We start from the raw sequence: 21,507 nt of genomic DNA on the forward strand, positions 1-21,507 counted from the left end.
GATCCAATTAGAACTTGTATGAGTTCATCAGATTGGTGGAAACGCGTAATTCAATCTTTCCCCCTCCACACCCGTCAAAAAAAAAGTTATGTGTAATAACTACATATCAGGAAGAAAATACCCAGGTTCCAAATCATAGGGATGCCCCTGTGTATGATTAAAGCTGTCTCACAGTTGCAAGATAATTTGCTGATGTATATACAATATGGCATAAAATAGATTTTCATAGTGAAAGGTGTTGGAAATAAATTGAATTGTTAACTTTTTTTTAAACAATGTTATTGTGGAGAGTATTTTCAGAAACTGTTGACTTATATATTCAAACTGCTGACCTATGCTCTTTTTCCCCCTAGTTTGCTATAAATCACAAAGCGAAATCCCAGGAGCAGAGTATAAATTAACAGCATTCAAATATGTATACTTTCCTTTTTCCATAGATGCTGCCCGACCTGCTGAGTGCTCCCAGCGACTTCTGTTTTTGTTTCAAATATATCAAATATATCATTATTTTCACTGAAAAACTTGGAGTATCTTCAAACATAGTGGCAAGTGGGTTTATCCCGTCTACATAAGAAGTAATATCATGATTTAAAGGACATTTTGTCTATGAATGAATGGTCACTCATACTGGACCCCCATAGGTTCTATCTTATTATAAAAAAACTATTGACTCCCTATCTTGTAATTTTTCTCTGTCCCCAGAAAGGTAATTGAGTGACAAACCACCATCCTTTTATCAAACATTTTCAAGTTCATTTTATGGATTTGGACTGAAAGTAATATAAACAGTTTTGTAATACTGATAAATGTCTCAGGAATTTTACACAGATACTTATATTGGACTTATCTACACCAATTGTGCAAGAGACATAAACTGGAGATAATATCTTAAATAATTTAAGTTTTGATTTTGACTATATATTTAACACATCATCATGGCTACTGATCAGTTGTTACATAACGCAATGTGATAATGGTTGCCCTCCTCACTCCCTTCCTCACTCCCTTCTCCTCACTCCCTCTCTTCCTATTTTCAGGTCTCTGCTGAAGACCTTTCTTTTCGACCGCGCCTTTGGTCACCTTCCTCCCCCTCCCCCTGGCTCGGCCCCGGGATCCGTTACTGTGAAATGCTCTGAGACGCCGTCCGGCGTGGAGGGTGCTATATAAATCCAAGTTGCTGTTGTTGTTGCTATGCAGCTCACGTGTTGGTAAGATTTCATTTTCTGTTTCTTGGGCACCCTATTCTTTGAGATTTATCCGCAGACATGGGGTCAACTTCCACATGTATGTGGATGACACCCAACTCTTATCTCTCTGCCTCCACCCTTGACTCCAGGACCACAGCTGTCCTGACAGAATGTTAGACATCACCTCCTGGATGGGAACCTTTGGTCCCAGGTCCAATGTTACTGATGTCGGTGGGATTTTCTATGTAATAACATGATATTATAAATTCACATTACGCTAAAATAGCTCACTAAAAGGCGATGAAGGTACTTACTGCAAGGATGACTTGTAGGGAACTATGCATCACCTCTACATATTGATACTCTAGTAGACACCCTCTGATATAAATATAGCGGTGATCCTCCGGTACCCAATCTGGATTATTGGTCATAGTGGTTACCAAACATCCTGGTCCATTCTCCATCCACCAAGAACGATGCATAGAAATGTTGAAGGTCATGATCAGATCTTTATCCTATATCAGAAAAGGAAAGAAAGATGAGGGATTCACAAAGAACACAATTTGTAATTAATCTTATCAGACATTATGGTGATCAATGAACTCTCAACACACAAAAAAAAAGTAAATTATGCTTCCTTAAAAGTCTTCAGAATTTTATTTGGGGATGAACATTTTTTCACTTATAATAATATTTGTGTTTGATATAGGACTTACCACGTCATTGAGATGTTTCAAAGAACTTCTACAGAATGTACTTCTACTCCAAAGAGCAGCAGAGGGCTGAAATTCTGGTGGACAATGTATTGTAATTCTATTGAATTATTCTCCTTGGAGCAGAGAAGATTAAGGGGAGATTTAATAGAGGTGTTCAAAATTATGAGGGTAAACAGGGAGAACTGTTTTCCTTTTTAAGCCTCTAATGAGATTTTCTGTGCTAATTGCTAAATGTCAACATATCAATTGGAATTTCAATTCCCAGAAGTTATAGGAATGAGTAGAATAGCTTGAAAATATCCATAGTTATGGAAAGATGGATATTAAAAGCCTAACCTGAATTTAGTGTTATAATAAATAATCATCCTTGGATTTAATAAAGCATCTTTCACGTCAGGAGGACATCTCAAAATGTTTCTGAGGATTTACTGTAAAATGTAGTGACAGCTGTGCCCCTGTTTGTCTGCAAAATACACAATGTCCCACAAACAGCCACGAAGTGAATCAACAATTTTTATCTGGGGTTGTTGACCAACACGCTGGGAGAAATACCCTTCTCTTTTTGAATTAGTGCCATTTGATCTTTAAAGCATCCACCGGAACAGGCAGACGGGACCTCGAACTCATCTAAAAAATGGCACCTCCGACAATCCAGGAGAGCATGCATAGGAAGGCATTGGAGTCTAGACTAGGAACTCAAAATCATGAAGAGGAGCTTGCTTTAACTTTATCTAAAAATACACTATGAAATGTTACCCATATTTAAAAGAAAGATGCATTATTTTAAATTAAAAGAAGAGAAATGAAGAAGCTTGTGATAAAGTAACATAACGTATATTTTTGGATAAAAATGAAATAAGTTAAATAAACAACACAAGACAAATGGGAACATAATTCATTTGGTATCTTTAAGTTATACGTCTCAATACGACTTTCTTTTTATTGTAGCTATAATTCTCTGATTTCTGGTGTTGAACCTCAACCTCTGATCTAAAGTACTAAATTATGCAGAATAGTGCAGGAACAAATATGCTTTGCTGCTGAAAATCATATGCCATTTTTTAAATATATAATTCAGGTGTGCTCTGCCAGTTATGCATTTGTCAAAAGCACATTCTTTGCTTGCAGACAACTCTTCAAAGAATAGAATCATAGAATTATACCACACAGGAGGCCATTCAGCCCGTTGTGTCCGTGCTGGCTCTTTGAAAGAGCTGTCCAAATTAATTCCATTCCCCTGCGATCCCCCCCATAGCCCTGCAAATTTGTCACCCCCAAATATCTATCTACTTGTCTCTTGAAAGTTGTTATCGAATCATCTTCCACCACCCTTTCAGGCAAAGCATTCCAGAATCTGAACAACTCGCTGTGTGAAAAGTTTTTCCTCACCTCCACTGTGGTTCTTTTGACAATTATTTTAAATCTGTGTCCTGTGGTTACCGACCAACTGCCAGTGGAGAAAGGTTCTCCCTGTTCACCCTCATAATTTTGAGCACCTCTATTAAATCTCCCCTTAACCTTCTCTGCTCCAAGGAGAATAATCCCAACTTCTCTAGCCGCTCTGCAAACTGAAGTCCCTCATTCCTGGTTCCATCCTGGCAAATCTCTTTTGCACCCTCTCCAAGGCCTTGACATCGTTCCTAAAGTGTGGTGCCCAGAACTGAACACAGTCTGTAGCTGAGGCCTAACCAGTGTTTCATAAAGGTTCATCATAACCTCCTTACTTTTGTATTCTATGCCCCTATTTATAAAGCCTAGTATACTGTATGCTTTTTAACAGCTTTATCTACCTGTCCTGCCACCTTCAAAGATTTGCTTACGTGGACCCCCAGGTTTCTCTGTTCTTGCACCTCCTTTAAGATTGTACCATCTAACTTCTATTGCCTCGCCTCATTCTTCCTCCCAAAATGCGTCACTTTACATTTCTTCACGTTTCGCCGACAAATATCCAGTCATTTCACTTTACAGTATATTCTGTGAAGCGCTTTGAAATGTCTAGAAGATGTGAAAAGCGCTATATCAAATGCAAGCATTATTATAATTATTATTATTAAATTTCCTCTGCCATGTGTCTGCCCATTTCACCAGTCTGTCTATGTCCTCTTGCAGTCTGCTATAATTTCTTCATCATTTATACTTTTCCTAGCTTTGTATCATCTGAAAACTTGGAAATTGTACTCCCTATAATAATAATAATAATCCTTGCATTTGATAAAGCGCTTTTCATGTCAGGAGGACGTCCCAAAGCACTTCACAGAACACACTGTAAAGTGAATTGACAGTATTTTGTGGGCGAACGCGGCAGCCAATTGCGCACAGCAATGTCCCACAAACAGTCGTAGATTGAAAATGACCAATTTATTATTGTTTTGGAGGGATTATTATTAGGCGTGTGGAGTAAGGAAACTTGCCCAAGGTTTTGCCCTGCCTGGAATTGAACTCAGGTCTCTCGCTTGCAAAGCGAGTGCTCTAACCACTGAGCTACAGGACTCCAGCCAAGTACAGGTCATTTATATAAGATTAAAAAGAGCAGTGGTCCTAATACCGACCGACCTCTGGGGGACACCACTGTACACTTCCCTACAGTCAAAGAAACAACTGTTCACCACTACTCTCTGCTTTTTGTCCCCCAGCGAGTTATTTTTCCATGCTGCCACTGTCCCTTTAGTACCGTGGGCTTGAATTTTTCTGACAAGTCTATTATGTGACACTTTGTTAAATGCCTTTTGAAAATCCATATAAACTACATCAACTGCACTACGTTCATCCACCTTCTCTGTTACTTCATCAAAAACACTCTTACGAGGTTTGTTAGACATGATTTGCCATTAACAAATCCGTGTTGGCTGTCCTTTATTAACCCATATTTTTCTAAGTGAAAATTAATTTTGTCCCGGATTATCGTCTCCAGAAATTTTCCCCACTACTGACGTTAGACTGAATGGCCTGTAGTTCTAGGATCTATCCTTTTGCCCCTTTTTGTATAGGGGAGAAACATTTGCATCCCTCTAGTCCTCTGGCACCACCCCGATATCCAAGGAGGATTGAAAGATTGTGACAAGAGCCACCACTATTTCAACCCTTACTTCCCTCAGTAACCTAGGATGCATCCAGTCCGGACCGGGTGACTTATCTACCTTGAGCACCGTTAATCTTTTTAGTACCACTTAAATATAAATAATTCATGCACCTGACTGTTATCAGACACTCAGAAAATTTAATTTGCTATCAAACGAATAATACATTATTTCTGATAATGAAAAATTCTAAAAGTTAGACTTCAATGTGATATTTGGAAACAAAGGAAGATGAAGTGGGTATTCTTAGTGGTCTATTATAATTTTTAATTTAGGCATCTTATATCTGATGCATGCAGAAAGCATCTGCATCAAACTACTGAGAGTTCCTCATATATATAGAAATTTTCATTTGTCTGGTATGGAGCTTACACTCTCTACCTGGAGGGTCACAACTTGCTTACCTTATCCCAAACAGTTTAGTCACAGATTAACAGAACCAAGAACCAACAGAACAGCAACATTTTACTCAAATGTCAGGCCCTGATATCTAGCAAAGATACTGGTGAAACCATCTTTGTTCTCACTAGCTGCTGCCATGAGCACATGCACAGTGAATGTAGAAGCACTGACTGGCAAACATGCCTCATTATAATGCTGGTTGTGGTTTTACCCCTCAATACCATGTTAAAATGTGGCCGTACTGCAATTTCCACACTACGAGTTCTCACATATAATAATAATCCTTGCATTTGATGTAACGCCTTATCATGTCTTCGGGACGTCTCAAAGCTCTTCACAGAATATACTGTAAAGTGAATTGACTGTATATTTTGTTGGTGAAAAGGCATGAGGTGACATAGAGCCATGAGATGAATGATCTATTAATCTGTAGGATTGTTGTTCGGGACACTGGAGAAACTCGCGTTTTTATCCAAGTAATATGGGAACCTAAATGTCCACCAGAAGAGCCAGAAAGGACTTTGCAAAAATTTGTATTGTTTGTTCAGGAATATTGCAACTGTTTTACAATATAGTTGCACGGCTCTTAGCCTTTTGTCCACAAACAGCACACAGTTCTGACGTACATGCAGATGGCATAGCTTCCTGAAAGAATGACAAGTCGTCCACTTTCACATTGATTTCCATCTGGAGATCCACAAAATTGCACCATGGAGTAACATTTATTCTGGGATATTATTTATCATTCTACAATGACTCATAAAATTGTAACTAGCAGTAGTGGCACAACAAGCATAAACGGGAGATTAGAAAATAAATTCTCTCAGTCTATGATTCACACATTGAATGGAAATCAATTCAAATGTTTTATTCCCCCCCCACCACACACACACCACATACCCAGATACACATACATAAGGAATCCAACAGAAGCATAAGTTGAAGTTCCCACAGGTATGGCTTTGTTATTCAGCTGGTCTCCTTTGGTTCTTTGGAAAATTGTTAATAGCATATTGGTACATTTTCTGGCAAACAAACTATCTCTCTGGCCACTTTCCAATGCTTCAGCTATTAATGCATTGTGCAAGAAGAGGAATAAACAACTATGGATTAGTGGTCCAACTGCTTCCTTGATACTCAATTCAGTCTACCATTACTAGAATCTCTTGCATGTCCCGGAAAGTGGGATGATTTGTGTTTTTCCATCCTCATCCACAGATGGAATAAAATGACTCAATTTTGTTATTCTGCAGCAAAACAAAATTGCAACTTATATCTGAATGTTTTGTTCATAATTACATTGTAAATTCAAGCAATCAACTGAAGTGGCTACATTATTTCAGACAGACAAAACAAACTAAACAAAGTTTGCTCCCAAATCAATTCAAATAGTGCAACACAGAGACATTTGTGCCACTCATGCATATTGGTTAGAGCACACTTTCATGTTTGTCTATTTCTGGGTAACTCAGATTTCAAGTGGCCCATTGTTAGATGGAGTCTTCAAACGGCATCACTAAAAGGAAGCTTAAATGAAACATCAACAAACTTATATCAGTTTTTAATGACAACAAAGTTGTTTGATGAACATTTTCGGCCATGCACATTATAGTTTTCTTCTGTTAAAACACATTCTTCACTTCGTGCTACTATTAATGAAAATCTAAAATGAGGCAACAGTTAGTATCAAGGAATAACAAGGCATACTCCTCAAATATGTGGGTCGTTCTATCCTGTGGAGTCAGGGATATGCCAGTGTTCATAGCACTAGTGAAAATCCTGAAATAAAGGTTTTAATAGGGCACTTTCACCTGTGAAAAACACCAGAATTCCTACACCTGTAAAGAGGAAGACATTGAAAAAGGGGAGGAAGCGTAAAGGTTGCAAACAAATTCCAAAAAGGAAAGAGAGAAGTGAGTCATAGAGTACATTACTAACACCATACTGCATTGAAGAGTGTATTGCCTCTGTTATTGAAGCTAGTTTTTGTTAAGATTCTCCAAATGACTGGTTCAGAGGTCGGAAAGTTTAATCCTAAAGTATGTATGGACAGACAGATGCTAAGTAAAACTCCTTCTACCCTGTCCGAATGGTTTTCTTAACACAAAGTTTAGAAAAGTTTTGTTTTGTTTGTTTTGTCTGTCTGAAATAAAAGTGATATTTATTTTTTCCATGGCAACCATCCTTATGAGCAACACCAGATACTTGGTGCCAAACTACAGTCAGTACTGTGCTTGGGGCCTGAACCAATCGTGAACTAGGCTAAGACTGCGTTAAACTTCATTTTGCCTCGGGCTTCAGCAGTAACCAGAAAGGAGCCTTTAATTCCATGCACCTGGGTTGGATTGGAACTCAAATCCCAGAAGAGACAATATGCTAATCTACTACACCAGCCAGTTCCTCCAACCATGAACCATTTGAAACAGTGTGTTGCTAATTCTTACAGGGCTCAACTAAACAAAGATTTTTTTTACGGGAATGGTGCAATTCATGTTCATTTATTATTATTATTATTCATAGATAGATTTTGTATTTTTTTAACAGAACCTATTCCGTAGATTCATTGATTCATAGAATGTTACTGCACAGAAGGAGGCCATTCGGCCCATCGAGTCTGTGCCGGCTCTTTGACAGAGCAAGTCACTTTCACTCACCTCAATCACCAGCTTCCTCCCCATAACCCTGCAAAACCGTTTTCCCCAGAGACCTATCCAGTTCTCTCTTAAAAGCTGTTATCGAATCGGACTTCACTACCCTTTCAGGCAGATCATTCCAAATTCGAACAACTCGCTGAGTGAAAACATTTCTTCTAACCTCCCCTCTGCTTCTTTTGGTAGATATCTTAAGACTGTGACCACGGGTCACAGACACACCTACCAGCGGAAACAGCTTTTCCCTATCTAGCCTGTTGAAACCTTTCATGATCATGAAGACCTCTATCAGGTCCCCGCGTAACCTTCTCTGCTCTAATGGGAAAAGTCCTAACTTCTCCAGCCTGTCCTCATAGCTAAGGTTTCCCATTCCTGGTATCATTCTCGTGAATCTCGTCTGCACCCTTTCCAGTGCCTTAATGTCCTTCCTGAAGTAAGATGCCCAGAACTGGACGCAGTACTCCAGCTGAGGCCTAACTAATGTTTTGTATAGATTAACCATAACCTCCCTACTCTTATACTCTATGCCCTACTAATAAAGCTCAGTACACCAAATGCCTTTTTTACTACCTTATCTACCTGCCCTGCTACCTTTAAGCTACCGGCCCATCTCCAACCTCCCCTTCCTGTCCAAGGTCCTGGAACGAGTTGTCGCCTCCCAGCTGCGCTCTTTCCTCTCCACTCATTCATTATTCGAACCCCTTCAGCCGGGTTTCCGTGCTGCCCATAGCAGAGAAACTGCCCTGGTCAAGGTCACCAATGACATCCTGACCATCTGTGACCAGGGCTCCCTTTGACTCCTCGCCCTCCTCGACCTATCGGCAGCATTCGATACGGTCGACCACGCTATCCTCCCCCACCGCTTGTCCTCCCACCTCAACCTTCAAGGCCCTGTCCTTGAGTGGTTTAGGTCGTACCTCTCCCACCGTCTTCACTTTGTTTCCACGAATGGCATTTCCTCCAGCCCCCGCACTGTCTCGTGCGGTGTCCCTCAGGGCTCTGTCCTCGGTCCCCTCCTCTTCACCCTCTATATGCTCCCCCTTGGTGACATCATCCGCAGACATGGGGTTAACTTCCACATGTATGCGGATGACACCCAACTCTACCTTTCCTCCTCTACCCTCAACTCCACGACCACCGATGTCCTGACAGCTACCTGTCCGACATCGAGTCTTGGATGAGAGACAACTTTCTTCAGCTCAATGTGCGTAAAACTGAGGCCCTCCTGATTGGCTCGCGTCAGCGCCTCCGCACCTCAGGCGCTGACAGCATCAGCATCCAAGGCTGCGGTCTCCACCTCTCAAAGCCAGTCAGGAACCTTGGGGTTCTGTTCGACCCTGAGCTGTCCTTTCTCCCTCATATCCGCGCTACAACTGGCACCGCCTTCCATCACCTCCGGAATATCGCCAGACTACGGCACTACCTCACCCCTCACGCTGCTGAAACTCTGGTCCACGCCTTTATCACCTCAAGACTGGACTATGGGAACTCTCTCCTCGCCGGCCTTCCCGACACCTCCCTCCACAAGCTGCAGGTCATTCAGAACTCTGCAGCTCATGTACTGTCCCGCACAGGCTTCGGGACCACATCACTCCCACCCTCGCTCGCCTCCACTGGCTTCCCATCCCCCAGAGGATCGAATTCAAGATCCTCATCCTTACCTACACGGCCATTCACGGCCTCGCTCCCTCCTAACTCTCCGACCTACTATCCCCCTACCTACCTGCCCGGACCCTCCGTTCCTCTGGCTCCGGTCTGCTCCACATCCCCCGCCCCAACCGCCCTACCATCGGTGGCCGGGCCTTCAGCCTCTCAGCCCCTAGGCTCTGGAACTCCAACCCCCAGTGTCTTCGCCGCCTCCTCCCTTTCCTCCTTCAAGTCCGGTCTCGAGACCTTTCTCTTTGACCGTGCCTTTAGCTCCCCTCTCGACTCTCTACCCACTCCTCACTCCCTCCCTTCCCTCCCCTCACCCTGACCATTTCCCCCCTGCTCGGGTTCTGACCCAACTGTCCAGCACCTTGGGATGTCCTCCCGACGTGAAAGGTGCTCTATAAATGGAATCTTGTTGTTGTTGTTGTTGTTGTTGTTTAATGATTCGCTTACTTGAACACCCAGATCTCTCTGTACATTCACCCCCCTTAAGATTGAGCTACCAAGTCTATATTGCCTCCTATCATTCTTCCTACCTATGTGTATCACCTCACACTTCTCCACATTGAAATCCATCTGCCACATGTCAGCCCATTCCACCATTCTGTGTATGTCTGGTGAAAATTTATTTCCTTTACACAGTCTATGAATCTTTCTCCTGCCTCTCCTTAGCGCTGCTATTTTGCCAGTCTATATTGGGATAATTGAAATCCCCCATTATCACAATTCTGTTCGCCTTACATCTATCCGCGATCTGGTTGCAGATCTGCTCCTCTATCTCCTTCCCGCTGTCTGGTGGTCTAAAGTAAACCCTATAGTCTACAGTATATATAGTCTATAGTAAACCCCTATCAGTGTAACCACTCCTTTCTTATTTCTTATCTCTAACCAGATGGATTCTGGATGTTGCTAATCCTCTTATAAAGTATTAGGACCTGTGTTCAGGAGTGAGATACAGAATTTCAGCCATAATACATGCTCCTTGGAAAACTAGTTGTGCCATGTTTTTGGCATTAGTTAGAGGAAGTTTGCAATTTTGTATACAAGCGTAATGTAGAAGCCTGGGATCTCAAAACAAAATTGTGATATGTATCATGCATATATATATTTTGATGTCCCCACTTTCTAAGGAAAATTGAGGCCTTTCAGTAAACTCTGGAATTTGGGTAATGGTATATTTTGTTATGGTCTATGTACTTAATACTGAGACATGGCAATCTCAAAATTGTTCTTGTGTAATGGATTAATGTGGTGCACAAATCCAATGAATAGCTATTTAGATTGGAAATTGCAATGAACTAATGCATCTCTTCTGCCCTCTTTACTGGAAAAACCATACACAAAGATTTGACCTAATGCCTCAAGACAGCATTTAACCTATACAATAGAAATATGTGAAGGGGAATACTCCTGTTGAGTAAAATACTGTTCTTTTAACCAATTATTATTGAAGTACAACTACAATAACTTACATATATAACCTTCACTTCAAATAATGTCCCAAAGTATTTGAAACATGTTGTGAGTTTTGAGTAGTGATAAAAGAGGATTTAAAGCCATTAATCAAAGGCATAGCCAAACATGTATGTCTTTAAATGCATTGTGAAGGCATAGAGAAAGGTAGCAGTCAAATTTGTTTTGAAAGAAAGTTTCAGATGTATGGTATTTGAAGTCTTAGTCACAAATGGTGGAGCAGAAGTGCAGGGGAGGGGAAGTAGTCAGGAGCGAACAATGGAGGAGAATCAGATAAAGGCAGAGGAGTAGAGCTGGAGCAGACTGTAGATGATGGGTAATATATACAGATTGACTGCACTGTAACGTGCTTTAGTATAGTGGGAATTTGCTTATGGTGTGGTGTATGGATTCCATGGATTCATGATTTAACAGAATTGCAGTACACCTCTGGCTGGCTGGCTTCCTGTGCACTCTGTACAGGAAGCACCATTCCTATGTCACTTCCTATGTGCTGCACATATGCTCTTTGCATAGAGAAATTGACATTCATGATGCTTCCTCTGTACAGAACCCAGGAAGTGATGACACTGGAGACCTGATGACCCAGGAGGGTTGACTGCTGTCCATGTTTTACACACCCTCATTTTAAAGTGGGGATTGAGTTTATCAACGTAATCCACTACATTATAACCATGTGCTCAGCCTATATGAATAAATCAATGTCCCGACTAACAGGCATCTGTTTCATTTGGCTTTGATCTAAGTTTTTTGCAGAATAAGTAAAATGTAACTATTTCATCCATTGAAACCATATTGAAACCTAAATAGACTGAAAGATCCAATTCCAGCTTTTGAGATCGCTGTTCATACTTGAAAATCAAGATTTGCTACATTTGTAGAAGTGTTTTAATGCCTTCACAAAGTGATAGCTGAGCTGCTGAAAAATCCTTCCAGAATTCAAGCCAATTTTAACAGTCTGTAATCGGTTTCTTTAAACTCTCAAGGTTTGCTTTCTGAACCATTCGAAAATTAGGACTTAATTTAAACAATAATAATATTCCTTGCACTTGATAATATGCATTATCACATTATTGAGACATCTCAACATGCTTCACAGGGATATACTGTAAAGTGATGTGATTGTAATGTATTGTATGTAACACAACTTCAGAATTGAACGTAACACAAAGAGCATCTTAAAGCACTGAACTGCTGCTCAGCCACTTGGAAAAGTGTATGTAATATCAATAGGGTTTTCTCCAGGAAACAACACTGAACCATAAGTCTTAACCCTTAGAGTCTAGCAGGCATATAATAATCCTTGCATTTCTTGATATAGCACCTTATCACGTCTTCTAGACATCTCAAAGCGCTTCACAACATATACTGTAAAGTGAATTGACTGTATATTTTGTGGGCGAAACGCAGCAGCCAGTTGCGTGCCACAAACAATTGTGGATTGAGTGACCAAATTTTTTTTAAAAGGGATTTTTACCCTCAGAAAAGCGATCTGCCAATCGACTAACAACTGGGTTGCTACTTATTGCTAGGTAAACAAAGGCATGTGGAGTAAGGAAACTTGCCCAAACTTTTCAACCTGCCAGGAATCAAACCCCTTGCGAGGCAAGTGCTCTAAACACGAAGCTACAAGACTTTTTCTGAACTGACCAAAATAATACGATCAATAGAATCTAAGAAGTAATGGATGGAAAGGATATAAATACCCCACTAATCTGTAATAAATCAGTGACAAATCTTGGATTCCCTCCACTAAGGCATTTGGATTTCATCCAAAAGAACAGGTGTGTAGAGTCACTGAGGTAACTTGTGATAATTATGTGAATACAATTCAGAAAGCCAGGGTTGGGGGAAGGAGAGAGTACTGCACGCTTTATTGTTTTATAGATTAGAAATAATATGCTAAACGTTAAGATTTTTCTCCATAATTATAACAATTCTTGAATTTGATGGAGCCTTATCACATCGTTGAGACACTTCACAGAATATGTTGTAAAGTGGATTGACTGTATTTTATGGGAGAAAATCTCAGGACCTTTCTCTAAAATGAATCTATCCTTTATATATTTTATCTGGCTGTAAGTTTACAAAGATACAGTATGTTTCGGCATAGTAGCAAATAAATCCACAGTCCTGAGAGACACAGAGACAATTTTGGACATGTGACGATCCAAATGCTCTTAATTCAGCAAAGATAAAGCATGTAACTCATTGAATAAAGAGATGAAAACCAAGCAAGTTGGAGCCCAAATCATGATCAACAGGATTAATCATTTTCTTTATATAAATTCATGAAGCACTCGCAAACAAGTCAAGGTGATTAAACCAAAGAAAAATCATCTGCTTTGAATGACAAAATGGTTTCAGTTGGCACCATTCCATAACAGTCAAATCTACATAAAGGGAACAGGCAACACAGTAGCAATTACCAAAGACTAGAATGGGTCAGTGGTAATTACTATTTGATAAATGTAAACTGAAAAAAATTACAGCCTGGAGAATCTTAAGTACTATCGTGTGAACTAGGTTATTAGGTCCTCTAATGTACTTCATGACTTTGCCATTTTCATTAACATTAGAACAAGAAACTAATGGTATAAGGTAGCTTGGAGCAAGATTATGAATGTAATATACTGTGCAGCATGGTAATTTTTTTTTTGAACGCATCTTCTTTTTGCAAAGTGGGACTTTGGTACAGGAAGATACCATATTTCATACAAAACAAGTCAGTAACATTGGCATCTTCCATTGCTATTTTCTTCCACTCTATAAAATGGTCTATTAGCCATCTTCCTCTGCTTGCTTAGTTCATCAATGGCAGTTTATGTAAGTTTGCAATATTTTGTTGCTTCTTGCCTGCCTGGTCGCTCAATTTCACTCTTCTAATTTTCAAACATCACTTTCAAATGAAAAACTATCATCTAGTTCTGGAATCACTGAGATAGCAGAACAAGAGGACACAGGTTTAGGGTTGCAAAAGGCAATTTCAGGACAGACACATAGAAGTATTTATTTATCCAAAGGATTAATTAACGATAGGTTACCAGGAAGAGTGGTTGAGGCCAGGACGCTGGACTCATTTTTTAAAAAGTCTGATTTTGTGGTGGAAATCCAGCAGGGTTAGTATTCTGGAAGGATGCGATTAAATGGGCTGAAGAACCTTCTTCACCTGAATCAATCTGATGATCTCCTTTAAAACTTCCTCACTTTCCTTCCATGTGTTATCTTTTTAATATCTCTTCTCATAATATCTTATTTTTACTTCTGCATTTGTGGATGCTCTAACTTTACTTCCAGCTTTGTTATTCAGGAGGAATCAGGTTTTTAATCAGAAAAAAAATCATTTGACAACTTTCAAGGCTGTAGGCTTCATAGTTCTGTCTAGACTTTATTTGTAACACAGTCACAGGGTTAATCCAGATTTTAAGGCATCCCATCTCCTTCGTGTAATAGATAAACTGTTTGCATAGGCTTTCCTGCTAATCAGTCTTCAAATGCTCTTGTCACAGAAATTATACTGTACAGGTTATTTAATAGTAAGCGATTACGAGGGTTCTCCCTCTAATTCTTTCTTTTCTCTTTCAAAACACAGTGAGTGGAAGCAGATATGAGAAAAAAATCTTCACTCTTAGGCAGATTTTCACTATTCTCTCTAGCTCCTGTGTTCTCAATAGTAGCATCAACAACAAATTACATTTGTATAGCGCCTTTCACGTCAGGATGACACAGAGAGGGATGGGTTATATACACTGCACCAGTAATGGAAACATGTACAGCCACAAATCGCTAGTGCAGCATTAACCTTTGAGCTCCAAAGGAGCATGATCAAATCTCAAGCAGATTTAAAATAGAAAAGTGATGAAACCAAAATAAAAGAATTAATTCTATTAAAATCTTTGCCAACACCACACGGTGTGACAGGTTTGTATGGTTGCTAAAGGCATTGTAAATACCAGACAATATGTTTGCAAAAAGAAGAGGATGTCATAATAATAGTAATAGTAATCCTTACATTTGATGTAGCGCCTTTCACATTGGGAGGAATTCTTAAAGTATATAGTGACATACTGTAAAATGTAATGACTATATTTTGTAGGTGAGAGAGAACCTGAGGGACATATTAGTAGATTAAGAAGTCATTTTTTGAGCAGAAAACCTATTTATTATCTTACAAAACTGACAGGTGAGGGATGCTGCTTCCTGAAGGTATTACTGGGAACATAATTGATTGTCATCAACAGAAAACAAGCAAGAAAATAAATTTCCTAGCAGGAAACAAATAGACCGACATACATTCAGTATAAGGCCAGGTAAGCTTTTTGAGACACCTCGAAGATATGGTAAGGCTCTATATCAAATGCAAGGTTATTATTATTACCTAGTGTTGTGAGTTATGGAGGGCTAATGCTTTCCAATGCTGACACCGATTATCAGAAAGAAAGGAATAAGAAAGAAACTTTGAATCCGATTACTGGATCAATGAAATCTACTCTAATCTGGAGAAATCTGCTAGATGCAAAGACCATCTAATCCCTTCAAGATTCCATGATGTAATCAACAGGACTACCTGACTCATAGGTCCTCTGCATTATATTCCCTTTCCATGAGATGAATGAAGACCAAAGAGTCTTCAAACATAGACTCTTTGGTATATAAAGCAGTTTTTGCTTCTTTTTATTATTGGGGGAAAATATAATGCAAGTATTGCAGAGTTTGGTTTATGGCATTTTTGCTACTTTGACTTAAAATAAATATTCTCCCAACACCCAATATTAACTTTCACCCAACAGATTGGCCATCAGTGCCATGTCCTTTAAGGCAACAACCTGACATGATAATTCCATCGTAAGACCAATAACGGCACATTGATGCTGAAATTTGTGCTGGCAGCAGGACTGCCTGCATGAGGAATTTTCCTGGCACAAACAATGGTGCACTTCAGCTGTAGGACTGAGCCTGCCAACAAGGAAAATTTTAATACTTAAGAAAGAAATCTGATGGCTCACCTCATCACTATTCACATCTTAATGATTACAACAAGCTGACAACCCAGTCACCTTTCTTAATGATTAAAATCTCTGCAGCAATTTGAAGTCAAAGTATAAAGCACAACGCAAACATTCAAATACATATACACAGAGGCGAAACCTCTCCAAGTTGGAGTAAATTGAACAGGCAGAGTAAAAGTAGCTCCCTACTTGTATCAATTATGGGTTAGGAGGAGGGTTTCAGAGTGAGGGGGAGCTGGTATTGTGTGTGGAGAGAGAAAGAATGTCACTGTGGGGAGATATGAAGGATGGTATTTTGTTGGCAGAGAGGAGAGCTGGCATCACTGCTGTTCTGACTGACTGCCTGCCAGACTTCGTCTTGGATGAGAGCTAACTTTTTCCAGTTGAATGTTGACGAGGCAGAGGCTCCCTGGGTTGGCTCCTGGGGCCAGTGCAGAGCCTCAGTTGACTTTGAACTGCCTTTAAACTCAAGATGCATGCTCTGACCCATTCAGCTTTCCCCTACCTCCGAAACATTGCACTCCTCCACCGCTTCATCTCCCCAAGGGCTGCAGAGACCTTTATCCAATGCATTCATCATTTCCAGGCTAGATTCCTAAATCTCTGCTTGTTGTACTTGCCAACTCTTAAATCTATAAGCTGCAGACCATCCAGAACTCTGCAACTTATGCCCTCTCCCACACGAGGGTCTGCGAGTCTATCACCCCCATCCTCACCCGCCTCCTCTGACTTTTCACACATCAGAGGATTGAGTTCAAGATCCTCATCCTCACTCTTAAATCCATCCATGATCTTGCCCCATCCTATCTCTACAACCTTTTTAAACTCTACCACCCTGCCAGTTCCCGCCGTTCAGCAGGCCTGCTTCATGTCTCCTGTCCACCTTGCCCCAGCATTGGTGGTCAGGCTTTCAGGTTATCTGCCCCCATCTTCTGGATCTCTACCTGGAGTCTCTTCACCTTTCCCCTTCCCTCGCCTCCTTCAAAGTCCATGTCCAGACCTTTCTCTTTGACTGCACCTTGGGTCACCTTCCCACCCCACACCCCCCTAACCTAACCTGCACTCCTCTTGATTCCATGGGTTTGACTATCCAGCATCCTCCAGATTTCAAAGACTATATAAATGCAATTTGTTGTTGTTTATTTAGTAGAAGTAGATATAACAAACAGAACATAAAACTAAAACAATACTTATGGTTCAATAGTTCTACCTTTACTTTAGTAAGTAACCCTGGTCGACTATCCCTTTCCTTCTTGTAAAATTTGTAATCTTGTAGTTGTTGTTATAGTCAGCTTCTTCATTCTAAAATGGAACCATCTTCCTGAAAGATCTATATCTGAAGAGGTGGGAGATGGATATATACTGATATTTATTGATATATATCAATATTTCACTTATATATTCTCAGCCTTTATTGGAATACTGTAAAACCTGTTCCTTTATCAAATCCTTTAAATTACAAAGAGTTATCATGCACATTTACATATCCAAATAGCTTCTACAAGACAGAGTAGTTTCGTACAGGAAATAGGCAGATTAATCAGATTAATTTAACAACCAATTAAAAATGTACTGACACATCATAGGATTAAGCAATGCATGAATTTGATCAAAGGAAGAATGGAACAATTTAATACATTTTGGAAAGATAACAAGTAGCTACAATCCCTTTTTTTTCACATAGACACCACACAAATAGAGTGTGGGTAAGTGACCCTTGGAATACGCAATGCAAAGTCAGAGTATCATGACATCAAATACAGGATAAACTATGGCCAACATAAGAGTGAATTTGACAGGAACAACCCACTGGCTAAGTATTGTTACCTTTTCTGGAAGTGATCCTCAGTATAATTAAAAATTCAGAACATTCCCAGATCATCAGCCACTGCAGAGAGGTGAGCCACTTTGAATTCAACCATTGTTATGAACACACAGGTACTGTCGATGCAGGTACAAGCAGCAAAAATTAGATGTTTGACATAACTCAAGGAGCTGGGAGAATATGTCTATTGGAAGAGGGGTGTATATTGCCTTAACTCAGTTTTGATTTTCCTGTGCATTGCATCTTTTTGATATGCACAATTTACATTTATATTTCATGTTGGGAGGATGTCTGAAAGTGCATAAAATATCCAAAAAATAGTTGGTGATAGATACTATAGCGTAAAGGCTATTAACATATACTGCCTCTTTTTAGATTCCATAAGAACGTTAGAATTTTCTAAACGAAAGAAGACCAAGGTCCAACCAGTTTGCCTTCTACCACCTTGGCAGTCGCTTGACATATCGTGTCCCAAACTATATATTGTATCCCAAGATATTATTTTCTAACAGAAATCTAATTTATTCTTGAAAGATCAACACTTTCTGCTTCCACTGTCTCCCTAAACATACACTTACTACTCTCTCACGGAAATAGTGTTTCTGCAGATTTCCATGTTAGGATTTTTATAAACATTATTTTATATAGTATAATGTACAATTAACATATAGTAAATACTGAAGTCAAAGGAAACAAGATAGGAGTTGAAGCTGTTGAGGATCATATGCTGTGGAGGGAATCATGCAAAATAAAACCTAATGTTTAAGTTATTTATTACAACTTACAATTATAAATACATTATATCAGCATTTCACTGAGATGCTCTGTTGCGACTTGGTCCAACTGATAATGATGTCAGAAACTGACTCATTATCAGGTTTTCCGCAGAGCTGATGGAAGTATGCTGAAATTCACAACTTTTCAAAAGTATTTTGAAATAGCACATCATTAATCCCTAGGGTCCCATATTGCACAACAAGCAAATACTCACAAATAGGGACACATACACATTTAAATATTTCCTGTTAAATTATTCAGCATGAATTTTGTTCATTTTCTTCAATATTTTCACAAATTTAAATCATGCTATAAGTTATTGATATATTTGGTCACCCTTATTTAGTAATGTAATACATTCTAACTAACTGTGGCACTATGTGTGTTATCAGTGTGGACTGGATTAATTTATCTAACGAAATAAAAAATGATGATGCTTGTCACTACTCCAAGCTTATCATCTCTCCACAGCATATGCTAGAAAAGGGATGGTGTTCCTCTGTCATGTCCATGTGGATTGAGTTCATAATGATGAGATTATGCAGCATGAAGCACACTACTAGGAATGGATATACTTTAGATGGTTCACACTGCAAGGTAACTCCCAAAGCAATCAAGGCGACCTACGTCCCGCTTCAGTAAACCAGAACTTTGCTCGATTATTGGGTCATAAATTTATATGCTTGATTAACTTAGCTGATAGATGTTTGGAGGTTGGGAAGTATCATGAGCCACACTTTCAAGCACTGCTATATTCTCTGAAAAAATCACTCTTACATTTCAGGATCAACATTAAATTTAGGAATTTGGCAAGATCGTTTTACGGTATTGCACGCCAATGGAAACCACCATCAGGAACAACTTGCATTTATATAGCCCCCCTCATGCAGGGTAGTGTCCCAGAGTGCTTGACAGTGGCGGAGCACGACTCCGAGCCAGGGACCCAGTCGAGCAGAGGCAGCGGATTGTGGGTTCGGGAGTAAGCAGGTCGGAGAGATAGGGAGGTGCCAGGGCATGAAGATATTTGAAAACGAGTGTGAGGATCTTGAAATTGACACTGTTGATTCATGCCATTGGTTTAACTCATAATACCCATCATATCTTCATTAGGGTACAGTCCATTATACCCAGCACCTGGGAAAAGTCAGCAATAGCATCAACATTTTTCTATGAGGCTAATTATTTCTCTGCATTTTGGGAGAGAGCAACAAATAAACTACTCTTTCAAGAGTCAATTGACTTCCTAAATACAGGTGGATGTGGTACAATGACCAAAAACATGTATCATCTGGTGAAAGGCAATCTCATGGACAAAACACCATTGACTGCTATGAATTTTACAGCCATAGACACAAAAACTTTGCTGAGTTTAAACCTTCAAATATATAGACTTTCGGATATATCTTGAAAATAGTATGCCTCTCTTGAACTAAGGATTTATGACTCTTTTTCATTTTTTTAGGTACATCACTTTCCATCACATCACGTCCCCCGTGCAACATGTTTCTATTAAATATTGAAACCAATTCCAGTGAGACTTTTAGCACAGGTATTGTGAGGTCTGTTAAAACTAATGTGGGGTTTCGTACCTAAGTTGACTGTATTCTTTCAGCCCAATAATCTGATTTCTCCTGATAATTTATTCAATTGATATGTTTACATTCTCTGGCAGTAAGCATTCATTGCTGTGTAGATGTCATGTTGGAAAATGCAGTGTGATTTTATTGCTAAAACAGTTTTAATGCTAATAGGAGTATCTTCTACATGAGGTAACTTGGCATCAATCATCAAAAAATGGGGACTGCGATGTCTAAGCAGCATATCCGTTATATTATTTCTTCATACTCAAATTTGAACTGGCTTTTCATATAAAACAGATATGCAGCCATCAATTGGTACGTCAGTGATGGTTAGTCTTCAAGTAATATATTAGAAAAACAACTAAAAATACTGATACATATTCATTTTGAAAAGAGAATAAAGCTTTATATTGGCCATGATATATTTCCTCATATGGATCAAAGAAGACACATGTGGCAGTCTGAATTTAATACAATAATGATCAATCTTCGAGAATACTTCAGAGTGGCTCTAAAGCAAGATGTTGAAAACATCCATCGAATAGTGGTATTACAATGAATATTTTCACACAGCATTTTATTACTTAATGGCTATGAAGTAATGGACTGTATTCCTGTGGTATGGAGTCCTGTAGCTCAGTGGTGAGAGCAGTCGCCTCACAAGGGAGAGACCTGGGTTTGATTCCTAGCACGGCAAAATCTTGGGCACGTTTCCTTACTCCACACGCCTGATAATAATCCATCAAGAAAAAAATAGAAAAAAACAATAATAAAATTGGTCGCTTCAATCCATGACTGTTTGTGGGAAACTACTGCGCAATTGACTGCTGCGTTTCGCCCACAAATATACAATTCACTTCACAGTATATTCTGTAAAGCGCTTTGAGACGTCTAGAAGACGTGAAAAGAGCTATATCAAATGCAAGGATTATTATTATTACTGACATATTCTGGAATCAATTCAGATCTACAAACTCCATTAGTACAAAGCATCTTGGAAAACCCTGAAAGTAATACAAAAATTATGTTTAAGTGTGACAATCTGCAGCTTCATTATCTGGCAGTATAAGACAAACCCAAACAGGTTTATTTCCAAATTTTCCAAATTCTGAATGCTTTAAAATGTTACGATAAATAGAATAAGACTGAATCCAGATGGA

General features: G+C 39.5%; 1 protein-coding gene across 1 annotated transcript in view; it reads right to left on the reverse strand.

Annotated features, from left to right (window-relative positions):
* The window catches only part of nkain2 (sodium/potassium transporting ATPase interacting 2), a 389,880-nt gene that overhangs the window by 59,434 nt on the left and 308,939 nt on the right, over window positions 1-21,507 (reverse strand). The window contains exon 4 of the mRNA XM_007899276.2: window positions 1,502-1,702. Coding sequence (XP_007897467.1) covers window positions 1,502-1,702 — 201 coding nt within the window. The remainder of the gene's footprint in view (window positions 1-1,501; window positions 1,703-21,507) is intronic.

Source organism: Callorhinchus milii, unplaced genomic scaffold, assembly GCF_018977255.1.
Source record: "Callorhinchus milii isolate IMCB2004 unplaced genomic scaffold, IMCB_Cmil_1.0 Scaffold3, whole genome shotgun sequence".
Classification (NCBI taxonomy): Eukaryota; Metazoa; Chordata; class Chondrichthyes; order Chimaeriformes; family Callorhinchidae; genus Callorhinchus; species Callorhinchus milii.